The 11,765-nt window shown below is 35.0% G+C and overlaps 1 protein-coding gene across 1 annotated transcript in view; it reads right to left on the bottom strand.

Moving 5' to 3' along the window:
- TRPC7 (transient receptor potential cation channel subfamily C member 7) overlaps positions 1–11,765 on the bottom strand; it is a 280,328-nt gene that overhangs the window by 107,082 nt on the left and 161,481 nt on the right. Inside the window, exon 4 of the mRNA XM_074209695.1 lies at positions 442–606. Within this exon, the coding sequence (XP_074065796.1) occupies positions 442–606 (165 nt within the window). The remainder of the gene's footprint in view (positions 1–441; positions 607–11,765) is intronic.

Here is an 11,765-nt window from a genome sequence, read left to right as displayed (position 1 = left end):
TAACAAAGAGGTTTCTGTTGATTTTATAAGGCAATGGAAGAATATAGATTCCTTCCTCTTGCAACCAAAGAGAAACGTCAATGTGGCAAGAACAGAAAAGAGACTTACAGAGTTCACAGGGAGTAATAGAGTGTTTATTCTTTCTCTTCCCTGTTATCTGTCATCCTACATTCTGTATCTCACTCATTCCTTACTTCTCTCACTGACATTTTTTTCACCCTGAATTCTTTTTCTTTTAATCAGAAATAAAATTTAAAGAATATTAAAAACTTTTTTCTTCTGGGTTGGCAAAGGAAAACATAAGAATTTATCTTGTGAGGCTGTAAATGGGAGGTTCTGGAGAAAAGGATTAGTTGGGGACAATGAGAAATGACTCATGTTAAGAAGCTAGAAGGTAAAACAAAAACCTGAGACCCCATGAATCTTCAGTAGTGCCTGTACCTTGCTGCAGGGGGCGATCCAATAGGCTATGGCAAGGAATGGAAGACCAATGGAGATCCCAAAGACGGCCAAGAACTTCACCGCTATGGACTGCTGGCGTAAACCTGAGAGGTTCTCATACCACATGGTAAGCAGCTGCTGTTGGCAGTTGGGGTGAGCAACAAACTGTGGGGGAAAACAACAAAACAAGAACACAAACAGGAAACTGAAATTGGTAGTTAGAAACAGCTTCAAATCCTCACATTTTTTGACATCTAAATTAACATTCAACCCTTGGTATGTAAGTAGAGGTTGGATTTGCTAATAAAAGGGGTTCAAGGAAGGTTGAATTAAATATTTTCCAATAGTTTTCTTGTAACTTTGAAATCCTGTGACTCTGAGTCTTGACCAAAAAACCTCTGAAAGTAAATTTTATTCATTCTGTCTCTGTCTCTGTCTTTCTGAGTCTCTCCTCTGTCTCTGTCTCTCTCTCCTCTCTCTGTCTCTTTTTTCTGTCTCTCTGTCTCTGTCTGTCTGTCTGTCTCTCTCTCTCTCTCTGTGGGTGTGTGTGTGTGTGTGTGTATGTGTCTGTATGTCTTCCCGTGTGTGTGTGTGTGTGTGTGTGTGTGTGTGTGTATGTCTTCCCATAAGCTAGAGCTGCTCAGTTCCCAGGAGAGTTCTTTGTCAAGGGTTTAGCTAGAACAGAGGAGTTTCTGGGCAACATGAAGTGGGTTTACTTAGAGCTAGATTTTGAGTAGGAGGACTCGTTTTGAATCCTGGAGCTACTATTTCCTACTTGTGTGACCTTGGACAGATTATTTAGCCTTGCTGGATTTATGCTCAGATGGTTTCAGAAGTCCCTTCCAGCTCTAATTCTATGACCCTATAGACAAGTTCAATTCCCTACTTCAGATGAGTTCACTTCAGCTAAACTGGCTTGCCATTAGTAGGCAAAAGGTCCAATTTTAAGACCAAGTAAACCAATTACTAATCTAGCAGCACTCTTTTCATTGCACTGAGCTATTTTGAGAATTCACACTGCTTATCTAATTCTAACAACTCAAAATGCTCTAAATCAATATTCTGCAAATCCGAAGAGGATCGAAGGCTTCCTGGAAATGATAGCATATAGTTTGATCTTGAAAGGCTAACTTGGAATTTCATAGGTCAGGGAGGAGGCATTCTGTGAAAAGTTCTGAGTGATCCAATTTCAGAGACCATGGAAAGGAAGGAATCAGAGAGAGATTTGCTATAAAAATAAGGATGGAGGCTTACATTTCAGTGATACTTTTTTGTGTCTGTTTTACAGAGGACTTCCCTTATAACTACTCTGAAGGAGAGAGTATTATAATAATAATAACAATAATAGGGATTATTATTATTTTTATTTTTGCAAGGCAGTCCTGGTTAAGTGACTTTTCTAGGGTCACATAGCTAGTAAGTATCAAGTGTTGAGATAGGATTCAAACTCCAGTCTTCCTGACTCCAGGGTCAGTGCTCTATTCACCACACCACCTAGATGCTCCAGTGTATTAATCTATTTTATAGATGAAGGGCCTGAGGGAAGTGATTTGCCCTAGATTACAAAATGAGGAAGTAATAAAGCCATGCCTATTCTCTTTCTACTCCAGAACAATCTTCTAAGAGAAGGCAATGTTTCCATTTGAGCAACATTTATTTGTAAGAATTAGGCTTTTTTCCAAATTGAAGTATTTGCTAAAGCTCATTGGTTTGCCTAGTATTTACCAGTTAAATGTGCATTCTACTTTTCCATTGGATTGACTTTTTAAAAGGCCACCCTGGAGTACAAAGTATCTGTTTTTATTATGTTGACCTCATTGGATGTTAATGAGACATTCAGTGATCCCAGAAAAGTGATAAATATTCTTTTTCCTTATAAAAACAATCTAATTTATTTCTTCCCTTGGGAAGAGAGTTTTAGAAGCTTATTTGACTTTTTTTACATTAAGAATTGACATTAGTATGAAATGGTGCTTTTTACTCACCTGAGTGTCCTTAGAAAAGTCATTTTATCTGCTCTTGGTTTCTTATCTCTGATAAAGTCAGGGTTCCCTACCTAGAAGGAACATTAGAGGCCATTCTAATCCACTCTCTTCTGAGAAGAGAAGCTAAGTGACTTGCCCAAGCTTACACAGCAAGTATATGAATATTAGAATTCAACTTTTTGCCCTGTCACCACAATAGGAAATTAGACTCCAAGGAGGTAATGTCTGATGTGCCCTTGAGCTCTAGTTCCTATGATCTCAAAGGCAGATCAGACCTTGAAGGCATTTTATTTTCAATCAAAATACTTACTATAAGTGATGCAACAGATGAAATGAAAATTAAAGAGATGATTATGGGACTTGTAGCAGGAACTATTTATAGTAGGCCTAATAGTAACCAAATTCATCATTCTCCTCCTGAAATCCCTTGCCCCTTTACCGAAAGAAGGGAAGAGTGGTTCATCATCAATTATATGGAATCAAGACTCTTCACTTTTTACAAGTAATACAATTTCCCTGATGGGTTTTCTTTTTATATAAGAGATAATTAGCATCCAATCAGCAACATTTATGAGAACTTAATGGGTGCACAGAACAATACTAGATGCTGTGGGTATATATTTGTGAAATAATAATAAAACTACACAATTTCTATATTGCTCTGTGATTTAAAAAGTATTTGCCTCCAAAAACTCTATGGGGAAGGATAGAAAGTGAGAATATTTCAAAGCTGAGGAAGCTGGGACTCAGAGAAGTAGTGCTTTTTTTTTTTCCCACAGTCATATAACTAGTAAGTAAGGGAGCCAGAATTTGAAATAACATATTTCTCTTTTTTCAAGTTAAGAGATAGGCAGTTAAAGAATACATTTGTAATTAATGGAACATCAAACCAGCATATACAGATTGATTCATAGAAACTGGAAAAAAAGGGAAAATAACAGTCAGATATCAGATCTCACATTATATTTCTCTCTGTGGTACACTAAGAAAGAGACTTTCAGTTAAACTATTATTAGTCCTATTGGGATTTTATCTTTCTATTCAGAGTGAAACTTTCGGGATTGTGCTGAAGCAGAACTCTGAGCTCAGAGAAATATTATAATTTCCTTTAATAAGAACTTAATTTGTGCCTTTAAAAAACTCACTTTCTTTAACTTAACTTGTACCTAACTATATTCTTAAAAACTCACTTAAAGAACCAAAGCATGATTTTTCCACATGACTGCTCTCTGTCATTAGGGATCAGTGATTTCCTGCCTTCACTTTAGCCTTTTTCCCTTTAGTTTATAGCAATACTGTAACTTACTATCTTGCTGCTACTCCAAAGATCCTAGCTTGTGAAATTTTTGTAGTAGCTTGTAAAACTTTTGTGCAACCTGTGAATTAAAGTCTAAGCCTTTATTACCTTCCCAGTCAAAGTTTGGGGATTTCGTCACCAAAACATACCCCTACTGTCTTGGATTTTCCTATCTCACCTGCTCCAGCAGCAATAATACTATGTGCCTGGCACTTTGTTAAGCATGGCATTGGGGGGGGTACAAAACACAAAAAATTTGTCCCTGCCCTCAAGGAGTTTACATTCTAATGGGGGAAGATTATAAACAAAAGGAAACTGAGAAGTGGGGTGGTTAGAATCACAGACTGGAGGGGTATTAAGGTTGATTGGTCTGAGATGCTCTCTAAAATGGAGGCTTTCAGTAGCAGAATTTCCAATATTTCCAATATTACACTTCCAGAAGCCAGATTCAAATAGCTGCTGGGTGGGTTTAGGTCAAATAAGCCACCATTATTTGCTATTTACCTTTATCTGCTTCTCTAGAACACTGTAAAATTCCTTGATAGCATTTATGAAGGTTTTTATCTCTGGAATGCTTTTGAAATGAAGAAAATGTAATTCCTAATCCCAAGCAGATGGGAATAACAAATAAAAGAAGCTAAAAGATAAAATATCAAATTAAATGCAGAGAAGAACATTAAGAAACTAATGCAATACTCAGGATTAGAATGTTTTCCCTAGTGTGTAGGAAAAAGGAAATTATAAAAGAAAATGAGATTGAGAAGTACAATGAGAAACACAGAAAATGAACTGTCTCTAAAAATCTTTTTTCTATTAGTAAAAAACTATTTTGTCAGTCTCATAACAACCCTTACCATTGATGAAGAAAAGCTTTGTAACTATTATGCATAGTCAAGAAAAATAAATTCCCACATTGTCTATTGATGCAGGGAAAAGATGTAGAGAATTATGAATGTAACTGAAACAAAATTTGTAATCTTAAAGCCTGTTAAATCTTGTTAATTTGAGTGGAGGGTTTCTACTCTTGAGATATAAATTGACTAGAAGTAGAGAATTATGAATGTAGCAGAAACAAAATTTGAAATCCTAAAAGCTGCTAAAATCTTGTTAAATTGGGTGGAGGTTCCCTACTCTTGAGATGTAAATTGATTACCATTGATTCATTGTTTAATGTAAAATTTGTATCCTGATGTCCTTAGGCTTCACTCTCTACCTAATTCTGGGTCCAGTAAAGGGAAGGGAATCCAATTTTTGCCCTCTGGATAAGGACAAGATTATAAAAATCTGGGTGGGATCTCTGCTTGGCCTTTGAGTTGCCTCTGACTTTCTGGCCCAGTCAACTCTGCTTGATGGCTCTTCTTTTAATGAAGTTTCATTTTTTTCCCACCCCTGCTTTCCTGAGTGTGAATAATGATTCCTTATAGGCAGAACTGAACTCAAGTAGTCATTGGCTACACCATATCTAAAAATATGTCTCATTTTGCATCCTGAGTCCACTACCTCTTTCAGGAAACAGGGAGTATGTTTTATCATGAAACCTCTAGAAATCATGGTTGATCATTATGTTAATTGTCTTTTAAAGTTATTATTGTGTTTTATTTGTTCATTATATCAAATTCTCCTTATCTGCTCACTCTGAAAACACCCATCATCCATTTCACCACAGCTCAATATTCCATCATATTTATATTCCATAATTTGCATTATTATATTATATTCCATAATTATTTCAAAATTGGAAGATTCCCTTTTAGCTTTGTTCTTTGCCAACACAGAAAGCTACTACAAATATTTTTGTATATTTTTGTCCTTTTCCTCCCCCCCCCCCTTATTTTTAACCTTTTGGAGTACTGACCAGGTAGTGGTATCACTGATACCACTGTATTCACAGAAGTAGTGGAACTTACTATCTTGCTGCTTCTCCAAAAAGCCTAGCTTGTGAAATTCCCTTCAACATTTCTCATTTTCCCTCAGTTTCTTTAATTTGCATTACTCTATTCACGATTGGGAACATTTTTTATGACTATTTATATGTTGGAATTCTTCCTCTAACACTATTTGTTCCTATTCTTTTTATTAATTGGGGAATGATTTTTCATCTTATAAATTTGAAGCTGTCTCTTACATATCTTGGAAATGAACTCTATATCAGAAAAACTTGCTGCAAAGATTTTCCTTAGTTACCTGCTTCTCTTCTAATTTTAGTGACATTGATTTTGTTTATTCTTTTAAATATATAATCAAAATTGTCTGTTTCACCTTCTGTGAGCCTCTCTCACCCCTATCCAAGGATCAGAGAGATAATTTCTTCCTTATTCCTATAATTTGTTTATATTGTCACTTTTAATTTCAAAATTATGAATGTATTTAACCTCTGACTCAAAGTCTATTTGCATAAGACTAAATAAAGACTGATTGTATTCAGTGTCCCAATTGTGAAGGGTAGAGTGAAACTGTTAAGAGCTTGAGAAAGGAGAAATCTTGATCTTCTGACTTCCACTTTCAAGGAAGAACGTATTCATCTCCAGACTGTCTTCAGATCCCGGAAGGGAGAGGGAAAAACTCTGGGAAGAAGCTGACATGTACAGGAGATGGTAACTCAATTATACCTCTATTCCTGGTTTATTACATGTGAGCTTTGGGGATATTTATCTTTAGGTAAAAACTGAAACTCTCTTGATCTCAAAAAGTTTAGGCTTCTTGGGTCTCTTTCAGGAGGAAATGGGTAGATTCTATTTTCATATCACTCTCTTCTCATATGTCTGGGCAATATTCTTTAACAACTTCTTCATATGTGATATCTAGGTCCTATTTTTTAATGTAACAGATTTCAGTTAATGAATGTATGATTTTTCAAGTTATCTGTCCTTGATGTGTTTCTAAGCTTCCTCAAGTATAAAACTAAAATAATTATTAGTACCTATCTCTCAGAGTTGTTGTGAGGATGAAATGAAATAATATTTGTAAAGCAATTAGCACAATGAGTGATACATAGTAGACTATAAAAATGCCATCTATTCCCCATCCCCTCCAAAATATCCAGTTGTTTTTGATGTGATATAAATTTCATTTTCCTCTATTTTCTTTTTTGTTCTTTTAAAACTTTGTTTTAAGAATTCTTATTGTGTCTTGAAGTCATTAAATTGTACTTTGTTCAGTCTGATTTTTTAGGGAGTTTGTTACTAGAGTAAAGGTTTTTCTTCTATGGAGCTGATATTCTTCTTTCCAATTCTTTCTTCCTTAGTTTAAATTTATTATATAATATTTTTTGTTTTTGCAAGGCAATGGGGGGGTTAAGTGACTTGCCCAAGGTCACACAGCTAGGTAATTATTAAGTATGTAAGGTTGGATTTGAACTCAGGTCCTTCTGACTCCAGGGCCAGTGCTCCATCCACTGCACCACTTAGCTTCCACTATAATATCTTTTCTAAACTTGCATAAAATTTTTTTTCATATAATTCTAATTGTCTTGGGGTAAACTTTTTTTTCCCTTTGAAGTTTCATTATGGGTATTTTAGAGAGATCCTCTTCTATATTTGACTCTTAGCTACCTTTGGTATTATAAAAATCCTTAATTAATTATTCATATATTTTTGTTTACTGATTTTTATTTCTGAGACCTCAGTACTTAACATCTGGGTTGGTCCTATCCTGAGAATCAAATGGATTTGAGAATCTTTCCTTATTGCACTTACTCTTTCTTTAGGCCAGATTTTTTTTTCTATCTAGGGTTTTGGTCTAAACCTGTGCCTTTTCCTTCAGACAACAAAGTTTTCCTCTCTTGTCATTAGCTTAAATGAATCCCCTTCTTTTGAATGGGTATGAGATATCTACCCATTCTCACAGATAAAGAATATAACCTTGGACAAGTCATTTTACCTCTTTTCCTCAGTTTTCTCAGGTGGAAAATGAAGGGATTACTATTCTTATCAAACTCTTTCTGGAAAGAGAGGATCAAATGCATTAGAAATACACTTCATACTGATCTAATGTGAAGTGTCCAGTGCATGAAGTTTTAGAGAATCATAAAAGGAATACATCTTAGAGAAAACTGTTCAAACACCAAACAGTTTGTTCTTGACTTGGGAGTCAGTACAAGTACATACTAATACCACATTACAGAACATACATGTTTTCAGTCAATGCATGACTCCTTGAAATTATCCATTCATTTGAATTAGCTCTGACTTTAACACTTTCTAAAGCTATATCTCATATATAGATTTTTATTTCCATGGAATTCACTAAGGCTAGATCAGTGAATTTTACTAGATTGGCTGATAAAAGAACACAACCTAAGGTCAGAGAAATACTTTTCTTATCACTATTTGCCACAGCTCAAGACTCCTCATGGATCTTATGATTGATGGGATATGTCCCCTAGAATAAATCAGTCCATTTTATGATGTTTCTTTTTTCTAGCTTGACATAACAATGGCAACAACAAGAAAACAATAGTACTAACCATTAGCATTTGCCTAAAGCTTGAAAGTTTGCAAAGCACTTTACAAAATGATATTTTATTTTGTCCTCACAACAACCCTGGGTGGTAGGAAGAGGTTAAGTGACTTACTCTTGGCTATATAACAAAGAAAGGGATTTTAACTCAGTCTTCAGGATGATAGGTCTAGCACTTCTATCTGTTATCTCAATTAGTTACTGTCTTGTCAAATATTCTTACTCTCTTCTAATTGGTAGGTCTTTCTTCAGCTGAATGAATAAGTACTTGTGTAGATAGGAAAAAAGACTAGGTCTGGAAGCTAGAAACAACCTTTGAGATTAATATAGTGTCTAGATTCTAGTCCAACCTGCTCATTTAAGAGAAGAAACTGAGACCCAGAGAGACATGGTTTGCCTGAGGTCCCACAGGGAGTGCATAGTACAACCAAGATTTTTAACCAGGTTTTCTGGTTCTAAGTTTAGAGCTCTTTGCATTATATAGTGTGTTCCTGCTGATAGATGGGGCTCACTGAAAAGGAAGAACTCCCTATCAAGAAGAACCTACAAATTCAAACTCATTCATGGGTTAAATCAACTAGATCATCAAGAGATCTGAAAAAATTATCACAAGTACAAAATAGTTGAACCTTAGCACTGTTCTATAATTTTGTAGTTGTTGTTCACTTTCAGTTGTATCTGAACATTTGTGACCCTCATTTGGGGTTTTCTTAGCAAAAATACAGAAGTAGTTTTTCATCCTGAGACCAACAGAATTAAATGGCTTGCTCAGGGTCACCCAGCTAATAAGTATCTGATGTTGTATTTGAACTAAAGTCTTCTTGATTCCAGGTCCCATATTCTATCAACTGCGCACCAAGTTGCTCTATGATTTTACATTGACTTAAAATGATGATATTTTAAATTCTCAAACATTAGAATATATTATCCTACCTTTTATCATCAATATATTATTTGAAAAAGAAAGGTAGTTCAATAAGAATAGTATAATCCCCTCATTTGCCACTTGAGGAAACTGAGGAAAAGAGGTGCAGTGATTTGACAAATGTTACATTCCTTCTCTGTGAGACTGGGCAAGACTCCTCATACTCAACAAGTTCAAAACAGAGTTTATAATCTTTCCTCCCAAACCTATTCTTTCTCCTAATCTGCCTAGGATATCACCATGCCTCCAGCCATTTAGGTTCACAATGTAGGAATTATTCTTGACTCTTTACTTTTCTTTAATCTCCGTATACAATCAGCTGCCAAATCTTGCTTCTCCCCAACCTTACTCTTAATAGGGGAAGGTCCTTCATCATAATAATTCTTGCTATTCATATGATCTTCATCCTTGTCCAGACTCTCTATTGAAATTGTTTCTTTTTTAAAAAATATATATCTTATTTATTTAATTTTCCAAATACATGCAAAGATTGTTTCCATAAGTCATTTTTGTAAGGTTTTGAGTTTCACATTTTTCTCCCTCCCTCCCTTCCCCCTGTTTTCCCCCTGACAAAAACAATTTCATCTTTTGTTTAAAAATTATTTCATTTATTTATTCATTCATTCATTTATTTATTTTTAGGTTTTTGCAAGGCAAATGGGGTTGAGTGGCTTGCCCAAGGCCACACAGCTAGGTAATTATTAAGTGTCTGAGACTGAATTTGAACCCAGGTACTCCTGACTTCAAGGCCGGTGCTTTATTCACTGTGCCACCTAGCCGCCCCCATTTATTTATTTATTTATTTTGTTTTTTTAAGTTTTTGCAAGGCAAATGGGGTTAAGTGGCTTGCCCAAGGCCACACAGCTAGGTAATTATTAAATGTCTGAGATTTGAACTCAGGTACTCCTGACTCCAGGGCCAGTACTTTATCCACTATGCCACCTAGCTGCCCCCCCCCCCCATTTATTTTTAACTTATGGAATAAAACAATCATTTCCACAATAGTAATTTAAAAAAAACGATGCAAGGGTACATAAAATGGCAATAATAAGGTTAATGTAATTAGGTTATTATCTTTTAAACATTTTTATTTATTTAAGGCAATGGGGTTAAGTGTGCCCAAGGTCACACAGCTAGGTGATTATAAAAATGTGTGAGGCTAAATCTGAACTCAGGCCCTCCTGACCAGGGCTGGTGCTCTATCCACTGCACCGCCTAGCTGCCCTCCCCTAAGGTTATAATTTTAATATATTTTTCCTCCCTCCTTTCTGTTCTACCTTAGCAATAACTATCATTAGACATAAATATGTAAACATATGTATTTGTTCTTTTATACACATATTTATCAGTTTTTTTCTCTGACTGTAGATAGCATCTACTTCATGGGTACTTTGTAGTTAATTTGGGTATTTATAATTTAGTTGCTCAAAATTGTTCTATTTAAAATAATATTGTTGTTACTGAATACAACACTGTTCTACTCATTTTGATTTTCATTAATTCATACATCTATCCATGTTTTTCTAAAATCATCAGGCTCATCATTTCTTTAATTTTAATTTTTATTTTTTCAAATTATATTCAAAGAGGGTAAGATTTTGAATCTTCCTCTTCTTTCCCTCTCCCCTCTCATTGACATTGAGTAATCTGCTATAGGTTATACATGTACTATAGTGTTTAAACATGTCCATATTAGTCATGTTGTGAAAAAAGAATCAGAACAAAAGGGAAAAACATGCAAAAGAAAAACCCCATAAAACAAAATTTAAAAAGTATGCATTCAGTTACTCTCCAATACAGCTGGATGAGACAGGATAAAGTAGTAAGAACCTTGGATTTAAGATCTGAAGTCCTTATTTTGAGTCCTGTCTTTGGTACTTATTAGAGCTATGATCTTACTTTCTGAACTTTAGTTTCTTCTTCTATCCCACATCTTCCCTCTATCTCATAGACTTGTTGGGAGAAAAATTTTCAATAACCCTTAAGGAACTATGGATATGTGAGCTACTCTTCATAATGATCCATCCCCTACACTTTCCAGTCCTCTGCCAATGCCCACCATCTTTTTTTTTCTATCCATCTTTGGATATTCATCTCAGAATTGCTGTCTACTATGAAGCCTTCTCAGGATCAAAATGGTTATTGTCTATCTATACTTAATTGCTAATGACCCTTCCAACATACCCTGAGAGCACTGCTTTATAAACATGAAAAAAATCTATTAGTAACTGGTTATTTTTAAAAATCAGTTATTATTATTTCCTAAGATAGAAGCATTATAATTCAGATGACTTAAAAGCATTGAAAATAAAAGCTGGAAGGGATTGCCGCCTATTTAAATAGTATCCATCCTACAAAGTTTCCTTTATGAATCTCCATCCCTTCCAGCTGAAAACAAAACATCCCTTTCTTCTTCTGACCTTTTACAGAGCCCTCTCTCCTCACCACCCATACTTTTTAAAATCTCTTCTTGAAGGTAGGGTCCCTATTATACTTTTCTGTTTCTCCTCCAACTGGGATCTCAAACTCATCTCCATTTAATAATGTGACTTGAATACCTATATAATGTAACTTTTTTTAGAGAAAAATACATTAAGACAAACATTTATTAAGTATCTATTATGTATCAGTCCCTGTGCTAAGAACTTTACCAATATTA

This window comes from Macrotis lagotis, chromosome 1 (genome assembly GCF_037893015.1).
Source record: "Macrotis lagotis isolate mMagLag1 chromosome 1, bilby.v1.9.chrom.fasta, whole genome shotgun sequence".
NCBI classification, from domain to species: domain Eukaryota; kingdom Metazoa; phylum Chordata; class Mammalia; order Peramelemorphia; family Peramelidae; genus Macrotis; species Macrotis lagotis.
The sequence above is the reverse complement of the archived record's forward strand: the minus strand, read 5'-3'. Positions and strand labels throughout refer to the sequence as shown.